This window comes from Chroicocephalus ridibundus, chromosome 2, assembly GCF_963924245.1.
Source record: "Chroicocephalus ridibundus chromosome 2, bChrRid1.1, whole genome shotgun sequence".
Taxonomy (NCBI): domain Eukaryota; kingdom Metazoa; phylum Chordata; class Aves; order Charadriiformes; family Laridae; genus Chroicocephalus; species Chroicocephalus ridibundus.
Genome location: NC_086285.1, coordinates 145,277,512 through 145,296,895, shown reverse-complemented (window position 1 = coordinate 145,296,895; position 19,384 = coordinate 145,277,512). Strand labels below are relative to the sequence as shown.

Genomic DNA, 19,384 nt, shown 5'->3' with positions numbered 1-19,384 from the left:
CAGGACTTACTGTGGCAGTGCAGTGGCTTGATCTGATGCAACAGAGAGGTTAGAATGAGCAGTGGGGAAAGGGAAGGAAATGAAGGAATGGGACTGACTTTTTCAGTGGCAGCTTGCAATAGAGTGAGGTAATTACAGTGTGAAGCAATACTTTAAGTCCTGCTGGCTGCTGTTAATATATTGGGGAGTATTGACACACCAGCAACCCTGCCTCTACTGATAATTTAGGGTGCACTTGCTCATCCACTGATCACGGTTAACTGAGTCATTCTAATCCTGTCTCTTTTGGCGATCAAATTCAGTTGGCTGTAGCCTCTCTGGGCTAAAGGCACTTTGCTCATAAGAATGTTATTTTGCAGTTTTAAGCAGTCATGTTTCTCAGTAATTTTGCAGTTAAAATAGTTTTAATTTGTAGGCCTTTGCACTAAAGTACATGTGATTTGCATCTGTAAATTGGTTATCTTAAGGCCTCTATCACAGTATATATTAGCATCTATCACAGTATAACTTCCTCAGTTGAGCCCACATGGATTAATTAGTAGCCAGCCAGTCCATACATGAAGACTGAAATTCCTTCTGTGCTGGCTAACTTGTTTAACTGATATCAGTGGCCTGAAGTTATGGCAGTGGACAAGTCCTTCCTGGATATGCTGCTGACCGTGTTCTGTTGGTGAATGGACCGTCTTCTGGGAGGTGAATTGAATCCATGGGCTGGACAGTCATGTTACAGATCAGAAACTGATCTTTAGGCCAAGACTCTTCAAGTACTTTTCTATGCAGCCAGATTGAGGAAGAGGAAAGAAGTTGATCCCAAATTTCTGGTTGCCTTATTCCATGTCTAGCCTTACATACCAAGGTAGTCTATACTAGCTTCTGCAATGGAGCACAGAGATTATTCAGTGCTTGTCTTCAAAAAAAAAAAAAAAAAAAAAAAAAAAAAAAAAAAAAAAAAAAAAAAAAAAAAAAAAAAGCCTTATTAGGGCAACGAATGGTTGACTGTTACATAAATGTTGGGGGGCATTATCTCAATTTTTAGGAATTATTTTTCCGTAGTTCTTTAAAGTAGCACATAGGTTCCTCAAAAATGGATTGTGGTGTCTGGATCTCAAAATGATAGACCTTTCTTGCAACCTTGCAATAAAACTTATCCATCGTCTTGGAAACTAGCTCATAGGAGAAAATTAGGTTTCATTTCAGGAAAAAAGTATTTATTATTTGTGTGCCAGAAATAATATGCATGTTATACGTTGGTTAATTCTTATGAAAGAAGAGCAAGTTAGAGATACACTGTTATTAATCTGTTTCCAAAATAACTATGTATATATTAAATGCAAATAAGGCTGCCAAAAAAGCACTCAGAAGTTAGGAAGCTTCAGAACTAAGACTGGCAATGCAGCATCCTCTGGTACATGTGCAGTGTGAAACACAGATTGTTCTCTCTTCCCCCTTTTCTACAGGACTCAATGTTAGCATATTACTCACCCAGTGAGGAATTGCTGTATATGTTATTAAAATAGCATATAATCTGAAGTCTGGTGTTTATTTGCAAAATATTAAAAGAGTTTCTCTGAAGACAGAATAATCTTTCCCCAAACTTTGTCTGATCTTCATATTTCCATTGAAATAAATACTGTTATTAATTAGTCAGATACTGCTATGAACATCTACAGGTCAGTTCTAAGGAGAACTAGCTTCCTGGATGATTTCTGTAGTTTCCCACGTAGATTACCCAAGGCAGGTGCATAAGATGTTGGAGACCATTTTGTGGGCAGTCTTAAAACTGTTGGTAGCCATGTAATCTTAAAATGCTTAGCGTCATATAATTCACTGACCTTCTGTTTTTAAAATGTGCTGCTTGGAAGAAAGCTTATAAAGTACTACTTCAGTTCTAATGGCTGTATTTGCTGGGTTTCACAGTGTTCATGTTTGCTACTGATCTCTTTCTGTTGTCAGGTCACTGCTAAAATCTGAGAGAGGCTATAATATGTTCAAGGGGGATAGAGTTTTCATGTGTTTTTCTGATCTGTACAGTTTGTCTAGTTGGATATTCAACAGATCTCCGTTTCCTCATCACCTTCCCCCAAGTATCAGAAGGCAAATTTGGGGAGATTTTCAGAGAATGGCAGAAGTTGCATTCATGGTTTGAAGTCAGTTACTCATTTTTCAATTTGAGCTGCTCAAGATTTTTCGAAGAGAAGATTGTTAGACTTGCATGATGTAAGCAACAGCTTTTTTTCCCCTCTTCCATATAATTTTTGGTAATGTCAGTTTTAAGTTGCTGAAACAATAAAATGACCATGTAAACACAGAATATAAAGAAACTTATACTGATGTGTTCCAATTAGAAGTAGGTGTTTAAATGAATGTTTAATCAGGTCAGTCCTCTAGTGGTACCCCACATACACCTCGCATAGCAAAACGCTACAAAGTCTTATTCCTGTTACACTAAAGGGTGGAAGTTTAACCTTACTGCCTCCCCACAATGCTCTTTCCCCTCAAAGAACCCCATCATTGTTTGCCTTGGAGAGCTAGAAATACCATCTGAATTGTTAATGTCTTTCCAGTTTGAGTCAATCTCTCTGCATATAAAATTCTAATCCAGGCAATAAAATTTGTCTCAATCTAAGGAATTAAGCCAAGTTTTGTAAAGGTCAGAAAAACACATCCTTCTTCCATATACATTTTTTTCTATAGTAAAAGAATCTGTGTTTAAAGTTGGGATGGATTTATTGTTGTATATTCTTGTGGTGAGGAAGTGGAAGAAATGTAGGAAAAGGCAGGTAAAAGAAATGTTACTCTGTTGAAATTGGATGTTTATTTTAGAGGTGTCGAGGAAGGAGGTGAACAGTGTGCCACTGATTTGAAATAAGTGATAATTTTATTTTATAAGGGACCTCTGAAAGGCATCTAATGGAATCTCCTGTTCCAAGGAAGGTGAACTTTGAAGTTGAATTAGGTTGATCAGGACCGTGTTCAGCTGAGTTTTGAAAATCTAAAGGGGGGAGGATTTCAACAGTCTCTCTCTGCAGCCCTGTGAACTTCTTTCTTCTTGTTTCTAACTGAACTTCCTCTGTGACACCTTGTGACTTGCCCATTCTCCTTTTTCTCTGCCACTCTGAGAAGTGTCTGCCTCTATGAGGATTTTTTTTTTTTTTAGTGCCCCATTTAAATTGTTGAAAATTGCATTGAAATATCCACTCTTCTTCAGACAAGACAAACCTTGCTGTGTCAACTTGGTACATTATGTGCTCTAGCTGCCACTGCTGGACTCTCCAGTTTGTCAGCATTTCTTTTATGGTAGGCGGGAACTGGGCACAGTCTTCCAGATTTGGCTTTACAAGTGCTAAATAAAGAGGAATATTTACTTAACCTGACTTGCTGACTGTACTTTCCTAATGAAGACCAAATTATGGTGAGCCTTCCCTGTTTTGAGGGTATATTGCTGACTCACGTTCAGCTTGTCTGCTGGAGCCACTCCAGAACCTTTCCTGCAGCAATGCTACCTGCCCCACTGATCCTTAGCTGTTCATGGCATGGGGTTCTTCTGTCCTAGGTGTGGGACTTTTGCTTTTGTTGAACTTCAATTTTGTTGTCAACCTAATTCCTCCAGCTTGTTGAGGTCCCTCTGAGTGGCAGCCCTACCTTTTAGTGTACTGACAGCTTCCACCTGTTTCATGTTATCCACAAATGTGATGGGTGTGTGTTCCAGCTCCCTGTCTAGGTTGTTGATGAACGTGTTGGAGTATTCACCCTGGTGTTAACCTCTGAGGAATATTGTTTACAGCTGGCTATTGGTAATGTTTTGAACCACCATTGAGCCCAGCAGTCCAGCCAGTTGTTCTTCCATATTTTCTCCATGATTCCCCAGATTAGCTAAAAAATTCCATTGTAGATTGTCAACAGCCTTTGTAAAGTCAAACTAAGTGACGTTCTCAGCGCTCTCTTCGTCGCCATAAGAAAGTGGCCAAATTTGGCATGATTTCATACTAGTAAACTTGTGCTGGCTGTTTCCAACCACCTTTTTATCCTTTGTGTGTCTAGAAATTAGCTTCTGTGAGGATTTGCCTCATAATATCCTAGGGATTGAGAATAAGCTGGCCAGTTTGTAATTCCTTGAATCATTCTTCTTGCCCTTTTTGAACATGGTATCATAAGGGACATCCCCTGATTGTAACTTTTTAAAGCTGATAAGAACCAGCCTTGAACTGGCACAAGCCACCTCCTTGGCGTCTTTGGATGCATCTCCTCTGCTCCCATGGACTTGTATTTATCCAACTTAATATGAGTCATTCCTAACTTATTCCACTTTTGCTACTAGGCAGAGACAACTGAGAGACAGAGAAGCCCCTACTAAAGACTGATACAAAGAAGATGTTTAGGAGACTTCTGCATCATTTGTGAAGAGACTGACCACCCAATTTAGCATCAGGCCAACATTTTTCTTGTGTGTGTTTATTTTTTTTCTTTTCTTTCTTTTCTTCTACGTATAGACCAATATGATCTCTTCTTGCTATTCTCTGTATTGCTGTCCAATTTCAAACCCACCCTAGTCTTGGCCTTCCTAATTCTGCTCCTTAGTATTCAGGCAATGCTTCTTTATTTGTCTTTAGTAGTCTATTTCTGTTTCTGTCTCTTTCATGCTTCAGTTTTTGAACTTTATCTCAGCCAGGAGTTCCTAGTTCATTCAAGATGGCCTTCTGCTGTACTTGTTTGTTATCTTGCATGTCAGGAGCAACTGTTTTCATACTTGAAGGAGGTTGCCCTTGATGCTCAACCAGCTCTTCAAGGTTCCATTGCCCTTTAGGGCAGCATGCCCTGGGATCCCACCTACTACTTCCTTTAACCAGCTGAGGTTTGCTGTCTGGAAATCTGGTTCTGCTACTTGCTTTTGTCACTTCTCTCATAACTTAACCTCCAGCATCTCATAGTCACTCCCAAGGCTGCCTCTGCCATCACTGACGAGTTCTACTCATGAGTAGCTGGTCTAGTGGAATGTCTTCTGTAGTGGGCCTGTACAGCACCTGCAGTAAAAATTATTACTGCTTACACCTGTATTTTTTTTGTATCCTGACGTGTTGCCCTCCCAACAGGTATTGAGCTGGTTGCATCCTCCCCTCCCCTTCCTCGCCTCCCCCCATCAATGGCCTGTGATCAGAGGCTTCTTCCAGTGCTGAGGATGACTTAATCTACCTCATCTTTTTGATTGTATGGTTTATAGTAGATGCCATGATGGCATGCATCTTTTGGGCTACCCATCTGATTTTTGACCTATAAACTCTCAACAAGTTTGTGTTCCATAGCAGAGCTGCATGTTTGTGAAGAGTTCAACCCTGCCCATCCTTCCTGCTTGTTGCTTGTGAGGAGCCCGCATCCATCTCTGACAGCATGCTAGTTGTGTGAACTGTCTGTTGTGTCTTTAATTCCAGTGACGTCATAGCTCTGCAGTTGTGCACAGGCTTGCAGTTCTTCCTCTTTGGGTCATAGGCTGTATACGTCTGTGTGCAGGGTTTCAGATGTACTGTTTTGCCCTACTTTCTCTGAAAGGGAGTTAGAAAACTTCCACTGGAAGCTCTGTCCTATATGTGCTTCTCCATTCTGTGTTCCTCCACTTAGCTGAAGGCTTTGGTTTATGTTCCCCGGTGAACCTAGTTTAAAGCTCTCTTGTAGGTTAGCAAACAAAGATACTCTTGACTGCCTTTGTCAGGTAGATCCTGTTTCTCTCCAGTAGCCTTCATTCCTCTGAGGATCCTGTGTTCATAGAAATGCTAATGCTTTGCTGCTGTTAGCAGGCCTGTTGGAAGGTGGTGATCTGCAGGTGCATCTGCTTCTGATTGAAGCCTTGGCCTTGTCTGGCAAATACTTCATTGGTGTCACAGCAAGCTGCCACTTGGTAGTGAAGAATAAGGACTAAGGAGTCTGACTTTCATATTCTAATCAGTTCTTCATCTCCCTGTGTGTACTTATTAGTGCTAGCTGATGTTGAGCATGTGACTGTGGGAGATACCCGAGATATCCTGAAATAGTTTTCCATATGATATGTTTTAGATAACTTTTTGTTGCTGCTAGGCTATATTAATTTTTTTGAACTACAGGTAGAAGACTCTGATTTCTTAGCACTATCTTGAATTATCCAGTATAAAAACGCTAATTTAAGGAGAAGGTGGGGTCTGTTGCATATTGTATTCAAGAAACATCACAAAAAGTTACGTTACTGGGATTACATAGTCAAAAACACACATCTGAAAAAATTCCAACACTGATCATCACCTGTGCAGTGAATGGCCATTGTTATGTTTATTGCAGCATATTTTCCATATGATTTTACATGTAGCATGACTTGGGCTCAGTAAGAAGAATGGCACAATTACTGAAAGTTTTAGGCCAAACCGTGTCATCATAAGTAATTTAGATGTCATGACTTGGTATCTCACTCAAAATACAGGCTGTGATTTTTGTTTTGAGGAGCACACAGAGCATGCAGGTCTGCTTAAAACAAGAAGTCTGAAAAGTAATTGCTCTGAAAGTGAAGCTCAAGGGAAGTGACTTAAGGACAGTGTAGTCTCACTGAATTTTGTAGCAGACAATGGGAACCAGAATCTAATGTTGACTTCAGGCTAGAGCTGCAACTGTAACAACTTTTTCTCTCTGAGGCTTTCTGCCTTAATTCATGTTACCCTTTCCACTTGTAATGTTTGAAGTGTATCATAGTAACTGCCATCTCCCCTGCTCATTTGCTCACCTCTGCTGCATCTCAGCCTCTTTGTTAGCCCAGCCTTGTCTTCACATAAATGAAGAATAGGAGAGGTATGTGATTATGATAAGATCAGTGATGTTCAAGCTTCGTAGCTTCTGGTGGAAGAACGATTATACCATGGCGCCTTTATTTGCCATGAGAGTGCACTTAGCCAGTGTGTTTGACCTAATCAGACTGTTTAGATGCAGTGATCTGATACTTCCTGGAAGCATCAGGCTTAATGTGCATGTATTACTTAGTGTAAAAAGAGCAGCTGGGAATGGACTTAGGCAGTTAAAGCAATTCAGCTGACCCAGACCCCTTCAGAGGGGCCCTCAGGAAGGAGAATGATTGACTGTGAGCAGAGAACCTGTAGATGAGTTGTCCCAACAGCTGCATGGATTGGGTAGTGTGTGATAGACTGTATAAATGCACCCTGAAGCCTCCCTTGTGCGTGGCATCCATAGATGTAAATATGTGGATTAGCTGGTCTCCTAAGAGATATGGAACACCTGAATTTTCTGCGATCTGCTTTGCTCCAAATTTCCATTTTAAAGATTGGCTTAATGGTTAATGTTTTTGTGTAGGCTGTAAAGTTGTTCACCTTTATCATTCATATTCATTTTAATATATAACTTGCATGTGGTTTTGATGATGAAGGATTTGAAACTGCTTCATGGCTGATTCATATTTAGGGGGTAGCACCCACCCATCAAAGGGACACAGCATACAGAATTATAACTAGCCAAAGATATCAAGCAGATAAATGTTCCACAGGATTTTAAATGAGGATCTTGACACAATTAGAAATCAGAAATGAAGTAGAAAGATAATGACTGTGAAATTACGCTAAGGTGCAAGGTATAGAGCATGCTATGCTAATGGAAGAAGGGTGCTGTATGTTTAAAAGCTCAGAATAAAATACATTAACTGCTTTAACAGGAAATCTAATACCCATATGGCTTGATCAGGAATAGTATGGTATAAGAACCATACATCCAGACCAGGATAGCAATACTGACTGTAACATATGGCTATGTAGTTTTTAGGAAAGACAGACCAGTAGGACAAGGTGGTGGAGTTGTTCTCTACGTGAGAGCGCAACTGGAATGTATTGAGCTCTGCCTAGGGGTGGATGAAGAACATGTTGAGAGCTTATGTATAAGAATTAAGGGGCAGGCTAATATGGGAGACACTGTCTTGGGTGTTTACTACAGACCACTGGATTAGAAAGAAGTCTGCAGACAGCTGGAAATAGCCTCACGCTCACAGGCCCTGGTTCTCATGGGGGACTTCAACCACCCTGATGTCTGCTGGAAAGGCAAAGACGGACAGGCACGCACGGTCCAGGAGGTTCCTGCACAGCATTGATGATAACTTTTTGACACAGGTGGTGGAGAAACCAAGAAGGTGAGGTGCACTGCTGGACCTCATGCTGACAACCAAAGAAGGACTAGTTGGGCATGTAAAGGTTGGGGTAGCCATGCGGTGACCATGAAATGGTGGAGTTCAGGATCCTGCGTGGAAGAAGCAGGGCAAAAAGTAGAATTACAACCCTGGACTTCAGGACAGCTAACTTTGGCCTCTTCAAAGACCATGCTTGACCAATCTTATAGCCTTCTGTGACGGAATGACTGGCTGGGTGGATGAAGGGAGGGCAATGGATGTTGTCTACCTTGACTTCAGCAAGGCTTCTGACACAGTATCTGATAACATCCTCATAGGTAAGCTTACGATGTGTGGGTTAGGTGAGTGGACAGTGAGGTGGATTGAGAACTGGCTGAATGGCAGAGCTCAGAGGGTTGTGATCTGCAGCGCGGAGTCCAGTTGGAGGCCTGTAACTAGCAGTGTTTCCCAGGGGTCAGTACTGGGCCCAGTCACATTCAACATATTCATCAACAACCTGGATGAAGGGACAGAGTGTACCCTCAGCAAGTTTTACTGATAATACAAAACTGGGAGGGATGACTGAACCACTAGAAGGCTAGAGAATTGGGCGGAGAGGAACCTAATGAAGTTCAACAAGGGCAATTTTAGGGTCCTGCACCTAGGGAGGAATAACCCTGTGTACTGGTTAGGGATTGACCCGCTGGAGAGCGGCTCTGCAGAGGGGGACTTGGGAGTCCTGGTGGACAACAAGTTGACCATGAGCCAGCAACATGCCCTCGTGGCCAAGAAGGCCAGTGGTATCCTGGGGCGCATTAAAAAGAGCACAGCCAGCAGGTCGAGGGAGGTCATCCTCCCCCTCTGCTTTGCCTTGGTGAGGCCGCACCTGGAGTACTGTGTTCAGTTCTGGACTCCCCAGGTTAAGAAAGACAAGGAACTACTGGAGAGAGTCCAGTGGGGGGCTATAAAGATGATCAAGGGAATGGAGCACTTCTCTTATGAGGGAAGGCTGAGAGACCTGGGTCTGTTTAGCCTGGGGAAGAGAAGACTGAGAGGGGATCTTATCAATGCTTATCAATATCTAAAGGGCGGGTGTCAAGAGGATGGGGCCAGACTCTCTTCAGTGGTGCCCGGCAACAGGACAAGGAGCAACGGGCAGAAACTGGAACACAGGAAATTCCGTCTGAACATGAGGAAAAGCTTCTGTACTTCAGTCCTTCTCTGGAGATAATCAAAACCTGCCTCGATCCATTCCTATCCGACCTACTCTAGGTGAACCTGCTTTGGCAGAGGGGTTGGACTAGATGATCTCTGAAGGTCCCTTCCACTCCCTACCATTCTGTGATATGCCTTATATTAAAATATTAAATATTTTGTTTCTTTTAATTGTATTGTGTGGTAGTTATCAATGTAATTGCTTGTATGTCAACATCAAATTACTGTTAGAACTAGAGAGTACTAGATATTTTTTTCATATCTTGTGTATATGAAGATATAAGCCGTTAAATGCATTTAGGTAATGTGTCTTCAGGACAGTGTCCTTTTAAAACAAGTTTAGAATGATGAAATGCATTGTAAAATATAAGTGGGGTTAACTGCTACGCTCATGGCTGTGGAAGAAATAGAATAGACTACTTCTGTTGGAAGGGACCAATAACGCTGACCTAGTCCAATTCAGGGATGACCAAAAGTTTAAGCATGTTGTTAAGGGCATTGTCTAAATGCCTCTTAAAACATCTTGAGCTTGGGGCATCGACCACCTCTCTAGGAAGCCTGTTCCAGTGATTGACCACCCTCTCGGTAAATAAATGCTTCCTAATGTTGGGTCTAAACCTTCCCTGGCACAGCTTTGAATGTTTCCCACCTGTCCTATCACTGGATCCCAGGGAGAGGGAGTCAGCACGTCCCTCTCCACTTTGCCCCCTCAGGGAGCTGTAGAGAGTAATAACAGTCACCCCTCAGCCTCCTTGTCTCCAAACTAGGCAAGCCCAAAGTCCTCAGCTGCTCCTCATGGGGCATTTCTTCCAACCCTTTCTCCAGTTTTGTTGCCCTCCTCTGGAGACATTCAAGGACCTTCACATCCTTCTTAAATGGTGGGGCCCAGAACTGCACGCAGTGCTCAAGCTGAGACTGCACCAATGCTCAACGCATCAGGATCATCACCTCTTTTGACCAGCTGGTTACACAGTGTTTGATGCATCCCAGGATGAGGTTTGCCCTCTTGGCTGTCAGGGCACACTGCTGACTCCTATTGAGCCTGCTGTTGACCAGCACCCCCAGATCCCTTTCTGCAGGGCTGCTCTCCAGCCACTTGTCTCCTAAATTATACCTGTGTCTGACGTTACTCTGTCTCAGGAGAAGATTCTGGCATTTGGACTTATTGAATTTCCTGCAATTGACCATTGCTCAATGCTCCAATGTATCTAGATCCCTTTGCAAGGCCATCTGTCCCTTGACAGTCAACAGCACTCCCCAGTTTGGTATCATCAGCAAACTTGCTAATGGAGCATTCAACTCCTGCATCCAGATCATTGATAAATACATTGAACAGGGCTGGCCCTAGAATTGAGCTCTGAGGAACACTGCTGATGACAATTCACTAACCAGATATAGCCCCATTCATGACAACCCTTTGAGCTCTGCCCTTTAGCCAGTTCTTCACCCAGCACACCATGTACCTACTCATCCCACAGTTGGACAACTTGTCTAGAAGGATACTGTGAGGGACAGTATCAAAAGCCTTGCTAAACCCCAAAAAGACTATATCTGCTGCTTTCCCTTCATCCACTAGGTGGGTGACCTTATCAACAGAAGGATATCCCTTTAGTTTAAACAGCATTTTCCCTTTGTGAACCCATGTTGACTGTGCCTGATGATTGCATTGTTCTTCAAATGTACTTCAGTAGTATCCAGCATGATCTCCATAATTTTTCTAGGAACTGAGGTTAGACTAACAGGTCTGTGGTTTTCTGGGTCTTCCCTCATGCCCTTCTTGTAAATTAGAATGACATTGGCTATCTTCCTGTCAGCAGGGACCTCAACGACTAATTTTTCAAGAACTAAAGCTAGGGATTTACCTCCTTAGGAGCACACTTCTCCCAAGTAGAGCCCTCAGCACAGAAAAGACATAGACCTGTTGGAGCGGGTCCAGAGGAGGGCCACAAAAATGATCAGAAGGCTGGAACACCTCTCCTATGAGGACAGGCTGAAAGAGTTGGAGTTGTTCAGCCTGGAGAAGAGCAGGCTCCGGGGGGACTTTATTGTGGCCTTTCAGTACTTAAGAAGGCCTACAGGAAAGATGGGGACAAACGTTTTAGCAGGGCCTGTCATGACAGGACAAGGGGTAATGGTTTTAAACTGAAAGAGGGTGGATTTAGACCAGATAAAAGTATGAATTTTTTTGCAACAGTGGTGGTGAAACACTGGAACAGGTTGCCCAGAGAGGTAATAGATGCGCCATCCCTGTAAACATTCAAAAGCAGGTTGAAGATGTCCCTGCTCATTGCAGGGGGTTGGACTAGATGGTCTTTAAAGGTCCCTTCTAATGCAAACTATTCTATGATTCTAAGGAACAAGCGATAGGATGAGCGGAAGTGGCCTGAAGTTGCACCAGGGGAAGTTTAGATTGGATATTAGGGAAAATTTCTTTACTGAAAGGGTTGTCAAGCATTGGAACAGGCTGCCCAGGGAAGTGGTGGCGTCACCATCCTTGAAGGTATTTAAAAGACGTGTAGATGTGGTGTTTAGGATTGTGGTTTAGTGGTGGACTTGGCAGTGCTAGGTTAACAGTTGGACTTGATGATCTTAAAGGTCTTTTCCAACAAAAATGGTTCTATGATTCTGTGATTCTACATAATTTACGTTTGTTCAGTCAACTAACTTGCTGGATATTCCTTAGTAGCTAAATATTTTGGACTTCCTTTATTTTGGGGTGATATGCAAGCTTTAAATGTAGACCAGTCAACTCAAACAAACCAACCAACCATGCACCCCTGATTTATTCATATTGGTATAAATACATCTAATTCTGCTGTATGGAATAATTTAGTTGTAAATGATACTAATATGGAGTTATAAAATGGTTGAGGTTGGAAAGGACCTCTGGAGGTCACCTGATCCAACTATCCTGTTCAAGCAGGGACATCTAGAGGTGGTTGCCCAGGAGCATGTCCACATGGCTTTTGAATGCCTTCAAGGAGGGAGACGCCACAACCTTCCTTGGCAACTTATTCCAGTGCTTGGTTGCCCTCACAGTAAAAAAGTGTTTCCTGACATTTGGAGGGAACCTCCTGTGTTTCAGTGTGTGCCCATTGCCTCTGGTCCTGTCACAGGGCACCACTGAAAAGGGCCTGGCTCCGACCTCTTTGCATCTTCCCTTCAGATATTTGTACACATTGACGAGGTCCCCCTTGAGCTTTTTCTTCTCCCAGCTCTGTCAGCCTTTCCTCATGTGGAAGATGCTCCATTCCCTTAATCATCTTTATGGCCCTTTGGTGGACTGTCTCCAGTATGTCCATGTCTCTCTCGTACTGGGGAGCCCAGAAATGGACCCAGTACTGCAGGTGTGGCCTCACCAGTGCTGAGCAGAGGGGAGGGACCACCTCCCTCCACCTGCTGGCAACACTTTGTCTAATGCAGCCCAGGATACCATTTGCCTTCTTTGCTGCATACAAAATACTTAAATACCATTAATGTTGTGCAAAAACATCTGCAATAGACAGTTTTGGTCTACAGAAATAACGTAACTAGAACTTTTCATATAATGCTTTATAAGTCCAGTAAGGGAAGAAATAGTGTATGTATGGCTCAGCTGCTATGCTGCTGATTAATAACAATTGTGGTTTTAGAAATATTTTTTTGGAGATTTTTGTATTTATGTAATTATTTTCAGTGGTATGCATAGGTAATGTATGTTCTGCAAAAAGTTTAAATTGCACAAAAATCAAGAAATTAATAATTTAAAAAGATCTTTTTAGAGGTTTTTTTTGGTTGTGATTTCATGTAACGTTTAATATGGCAGTACATTATTTTCTGAAAAGGTAATTTTGCGTAGGGAAGGTGAGTGTACTTTGAGTAAGGCTGGAAATTCATTGCATCCTTCTAAATATTATAAGATATTAAAGTTAAACATTCTGTCTTGAGTATTGTTATGCATACACTTGGCCATGTTTAGCAGTAATATAAGCAGGAATGACTTTAGTGACTGCATCACATTATATAGATGATGATAATATATACACGTGTGTGTGTATATATATACACACACACTTTATGAAGCACAAGTGGATGCACCTAGGGCATCTGGCGTTGTGATTGATGTGTCTCATCACTTACGGCAGAGTAAACCTGTTCTCCCTTTTACCTGTGCTTCCCTGCTGCTACTGATGTTCCTGATAAACACAACTCATTCTCTCTGCTTACTTCTTATAGGTGCCATTCATTTCTGTGGGCCTTTCTGACCACTGTATGTATTTTGATGTTACTTAAATACTTCTTACTTTTGAAACACATAGTTATGCTAGAGCTTTCCTTTACAGATGGTCCCCAGATGGTGTATCAGGCTGGAGTACTCTCAAACTCACTCTCTTCTGGTTTGCCGGATTCTCAGTCCTTAGCTTCTTTGTCAGCCTTTTGGTACAGGTGTTCTGTTACCCTCTCCTTTTGAGAGCTGGATTTTGCCATGCAGCTGCAAAAGCACTTCTTCATCTAGAGTTGATCCAAAGATCTCCATGTGGCTTAACAACTAATTTTTGAAGAACTAAAGCTAGGGATTTAGCTTCTTAGAAACGCCACATATTGAAGAGAGACCTTCTCTGCAGAGCCTTCTAAGCACAGTTTCTCGTAATACTTGCTTCTGGATGAAAGCGGGCAGTAAGTTGTATGCCTATCATGCTGTACATTTGTCAGTGCTCAGCATCATTTTTTCGTGCATGTTCAAGATTAACTGCATGGTAGTCTTTGGAGATTCAGGACGTTGTATTGTTTCTGAAGTGGGGTGGATTTGGCAAAGCTCTGGCAGAAAGTGTTACACTCAGCATGTCATAAACAATTCATGATACACGTTAGTAGCCAGAGCTTAAATTGCCCGTAGTGTGAGTCTTCAGATAATGAGAGTTGTCTCTTTCTCCAGATATTCTTCTGACCATTGTTTAGTTTATCTTACAGTTGATTGAAAGTCCCTTCTTTCCTGACTCCAGAGCAGGTAGGTGGTTTCACTCCTTTGGTGCAATGCCAGGAAAGCTGTCTTGTTTGAGCTGTGTATAACAGGGTTTTCAGTTCTCCTGGCATACACTCCTTTGAAGCAGCATAGTAGTCACCATAAAGAAGCAGCACAAATAAAGACTTTGAGCAGTGTGCCACTGAATAGAAGCACTGAAAGATCTCAGAGATAAATGGCAGGCAGGGAATGCATAATGTGCAGCAGAGGTGGTAAGTGCTTGCTGTGAAGCATGGAGCTAACGCCACCATCAATTTCATCCTCTACTTGCACAGGGAAAGGTTTATAAAAAGTTACCAGGACTCTTTGGGTATGCCAACACATGTACTTATTTGGAAAGCAATGCCAGTTTGAGCAGCTCCTGCTCTGCTACATCCCTGTTGACTATGCCATGAATTGACTCAGGGAACTGAATTGTTGGACAGATAATTTGGCAGACAGGTTTATTTTTAACTAGGGTCAGTTACAGTTGTTGAGTGGAAGGGCTGACACCCAGTGGGAATGAGTGCTGTAGGTTGCTGTGGAAGGAGGGACTGGAGCTTGGCACTGCTGTTCAAATAAATATATGTGTAACTGTGCCCTTGGGCTCCACGCCCAGGTTTTATGAGACTGGATAGAAGCTGGAATAGGGAAGTGGTTCTGTTTGTTAAATAATTAAAACTTGTTATGAGCAACTCAAATGCAGGTAATCTTGCTGACTAATCATTTTTTCCTTTCTGTTGAGTCATTCTGGTGGCTTTGAGTGATTATGAGTGTGTTTTTTGTTTCTTGTGGGCTTTTGGTCGTGTTTTTTTTTTGGAGGGAGGTGCAGATGTGTACCAACACTTTTAAAACTGAAACTGGAAGGAATTGCTATTGCTTAATTTAATTTCTGTATGGGATTGGAAAAGCAGAGAAAGGGAAAAATGCAATTCGGTGTTGCAGCCAAATTAGAGTATTCATCTTCAGTTTTGTAGTTTCTTGCATTTCTAAGAATGTGTCAAGTTCATTTGTTTAGTTCTTATATTAAAGCATCAAAGTACTGTAGTTGAACAGCATTTCAGTTGCATGAATAGTTTCTTTGTATAACCTTGAGAAGCTGTATCACATGGGATGAATTGTGCATGTGTTTTTTGCTTTTTTTGTAGAATATATGTTGATCAAAATCTGAGAAGTGTTCTTGGGGTGTCTGGTACCTGCCAAAGGTTCACTCTTACTGTTTCTCTGATAACACTTGTTCAGGAGCTTTGTGTTCCTTTACGTTGAACTAAAGCAATGAAGATAAACAACTGTGCTAGCTGATAATTTAGTAGTCCATGTAGTTTATGAAGCAGATAAATGAAAATATCTCTCTCTCTTTTTTTTTTTTTTTTACTGTATTGTATTTTCTTTGGTAATGAAATGTCTGTCAGCTTGTTGCCAGTTCATACTTGCAGGTTATTGTATATTTGTGATAGTACATGAATTCTGCAACATATTAAAGTAGTAAATAAAAGAAGTGTTTTGGACTGCCCAGACTACACCACCTCTTTACTTATAATAGGTGTTTAATAATGGATAATAATTTTTTTTTTGGCTGTAAAACTGAAGTTTGTCTGGTCTGCTTAAAAATCAAGCAAAAGGGTTCTTAGTGTTTTCTTTGTGATGCTTTTACAGATTTCAGTAAATATCCCTGTTGCAATTTTTTTTTCTTACTCTTCAAATTTTCAATTTTGTTTCTCAGTTTGTATTCAGTTACTTGACTAATTTAAGAGTACCTTTCTATTCATCCTGACTCAAAAATAAACAGCAAACATGTTATGAAAGAGAGCTGGGTATAACTGTGCAAAATGTATTGTTGACTTGAGGAACTCTAAAGTTCTAAGGAGCCTCAACTCTTCTACCTTAATTCTTAGAAGTAACTGAAGGCTATGCTATTATTAAAGAACGTAAAGGTTAAAAATTCAGCATGGCTGTAGAAGATAGTATTATGCACTGGTAAATGTGTAAAAGAGTATGTTTATTAGAGACCAGAAGATATCAACAGGCTGCAACTACTTTGAAAGTCATGGGCTGACATGTTGCATCATCTTCACATAGTGGTAGTTCTGCTTACTAAAATGTGGTTTGTCTTACAAAATATATTCAGGGCCAGCTACGTTAAGATTTCTGTTAGTTCAGTTGTACAACTTTATAGTGTGATAATAACATGATATATTACAGTATAGCTCATGCGGATTATCTATACTTAATATTAAGAAGTAACAGGAAACCTTTGCATAGACAGCAAATTAAAATTTTTGGTAGACATTTTAAAAAATACAGTATTGGTGACTGAAATTGAAGAGCCATATTCAATCTGATTATATTTTCCTATGAGGATATCATCTTGCAATGGACAAGTGATGCAGGTAATTTAAAAAGAACCCACAAGTTCAGTGAGTGTTCATTCTCTGCATCAGTTGGCAACAAGAAAAGAATGGTGCAAGAAAAAGCCCATAGCATCTGATTGGCATCTGTTCTCAACCATTTCTGTAATTGTCTATGGTTTAAAGAAACCAGTGGTAATAGATATTGGCAACTTCCAGCATAAGAGTACCCTGACATCTTAGTTGTCCTTTTTCGGGGCTGAGTAGGATTTTGGGAGGGCTGTTGGGGCACATGTGTATAGGTGTAGTTCTGCAGCTTTGTGTCAGTATGGAGTACGCGCAGGGTGAAATATTTGTTTACAAAAGTTAACGTTTACTTACATTCCATATCAAATGAAGGCACTAGCCTTAGAAGGAATGGCTAACTTGATAGACTTCGGTAAAACTCTGTAAACTGGTAAACTAGTTGGGAACTGCTGGGGTGTTTGTATTTCTGTATTTCTCCCTACAGATAATATGTAGCAAGCTATCTCTGATGAATATATTTTTCACAAGCTTTGTGGTAAATAATAATTTGGCTGTTTTCTGTAGACGTTTATCCCTTGCTTTTTGTTTTGTGGTTTTTTGCTCTTGCAAAGAAGCTCTTAATTCATCCTCTCTAATATGTAAATTTTGCTGGCAATGAGAAACTAATAGTAGTGCAATTAGGAATAGCTAGGGGACAAAAGTTTGTACTACTAATTGTAGACTTAGCAGGCATTTCATATGTAGGAATTTGAGCAATAAAGAAAACATGGCATTTTGTTCATCTCTTTCCAAATGTAGGACTGTGCTAGTTTGTTGGGCAAACTGTGTGCAGAACCTAAGGGCATGGATGTTTGAGGAATAGTTCTAGCTTTCCACAGTAGTGAAAGGGACTCTCTTTTTCCAGGGATGTATTCTGGTATGTGCCATCTAGTCCAGTGGTGACCACCATTACCTTTGTTTTGACAAAGGTAATGCATAACTTGACAATTAATATGTATGATCCTAGTGATAAATTTATTAGTTGCATATTGTAGAAACTGTGCAGCAGTTTTTATGAAGGATGTCAACATGTAAAGAATAGTAACTTTTGATTGACAGGCAAGAGAATATTGCATATTCTGCCATCTGATCTGCATCAGTCAGCCCTTCTCTAGTTTTGCAGCTCGTTTGCTCTAACTGGACTCTAGACATGTAAGAATCTAGCTATATGGATCAAGTTAGTAGATCAGAGTTTTGAATTGTAAATGCTATTGGGCATATTCCTGTGTTAAAATAAAATACATTAATATGCATTCTCTCTATAATTTATAATAATAGTTATGAAATGATCATGTTTTAAATAGTTCAAATATATAGACTCTATGTGTATACCTGAAAGTGGTTTTATGTTTCTTACAGCTAACAGAAGATGAAATTGCAACTATTCTGAAATCTACTCTTAAAGGACTTGAATACTTGCACTTTATGAGAAAAATACATAGAGATATAAAGGCTGGAAACATTCTTCTTAACACTGAGGGACACGCAAAATTAGCTGATTTTGGCGTGGCTGGCCAGTTAACAGTGAGTACCTGTGGAAAGATCTTTTGAAAATGCTCTAGTGCTCCTAACCGTGTTCTTTTATTTTTGTCTTTTCCTTATAGCTTGAATTTTGTGTCTGAGGAGTGACTAGTGGTAGAGCTAACATTCTTTATCATGATGACTATTTAATTTATTGCTGGGCTATTTGGTTTTTAGTTGTTTATTTTTATAACCCAGTGTACTTCAAGTGCCTGATGATTCTGCTTAAACTTTTCTTTGAGGTTTATGATCATTGGCACCTATTTGGCCTCTCTGGGCGGATGGGCTGAATCTGTTTGGTCTTAATTGGAAGTCACTACCATTTGACCTTTGGGTGGCTAATTTAACTTTTAAATATAGACTTCATATCAAAAGAATCTGAAAATAAGCATCTCTGTTTTAATTGCATAAATAATATAATTACAGGATACAATGGCAAAACGTAATACTGTTATAGGAACTCCGTTTTGGATGGCTCCTGAAGTAATACAAGAGATTGGCTATAACTGCGTGGCAGACATCTGGTCCCTTGGTATCACTTCAATAGAAATGGCTGAAGGAAAGCCTCCCTATGCTGATATTCATCCAATGAGGGTAAGACTGTGTGGTGGTGTTTTCTTTGTTGTATTAAAAAAACCAAAAAAGTGAAAAAACCCATATACTGGAATCATAAAACTATGTTTATGGACAGAGATTTTAAGACTAAGGATTTTTACTCGCTGTCTTGCTTCCTATTTATTGCACTTTGCCTATGTTTTAACACGACTCTGCAAGGTTTCAGAATGTCTTTGTCTCCACTTGAGAGAGAACTAAAGGAGTAAGTGCTTAATTGACTTGAGGGCAACATATAGAGTCTATTGCGTACTGTACCTGCTCTTGGAGAGCTCCATAACCAAGAGACCATCCTCCTTTGAAAGGGAGTTTTGGAGTAAAGACGACGTAAAGAAGGATTCAGAATTGGCCTATGTGAGCATTGCTAATATTAGTGACCCCTGACAGTTTTTATTTATTACTGGCTCTTAAAGTCTGTTACTGAATTAGTTTACTTTTTGCAAAATAAAATGTAAATAGAATTAGTTGCTTTATGAGTTGTAGCAGTTATGAAGAAATTGTTTGGAGAAGTTCATGGGGAAC

At 40.7% G+C, this 19,384-nt stretch overlaps 1 protein-coding gene across 1 annotated transcript in view; it reads left to right on the top strand.

Annotated features, from left to right (window-relative positions):
• Positions 1-19,384, top strand: part of STK3 (serine/threonine kinase 3) — a 147,205-nt gene that overhangs the window by 17,113 nt on the left and 110,708 nt on the right. Inside the window, exons 5-6 of the mRNA XM_063327259.1 lie at positions 18,089-18,253; positions 18,677-18,844. Coding sequence (XP_063183329.1) covers positions 18,089-18,253; positions 18,677-18,844 — 333 coding nt within the window. The remainder of the gene's footprint in view (positions 1-18,088; positions 18,254-18,676; positions 18,845-19,384) is intronic.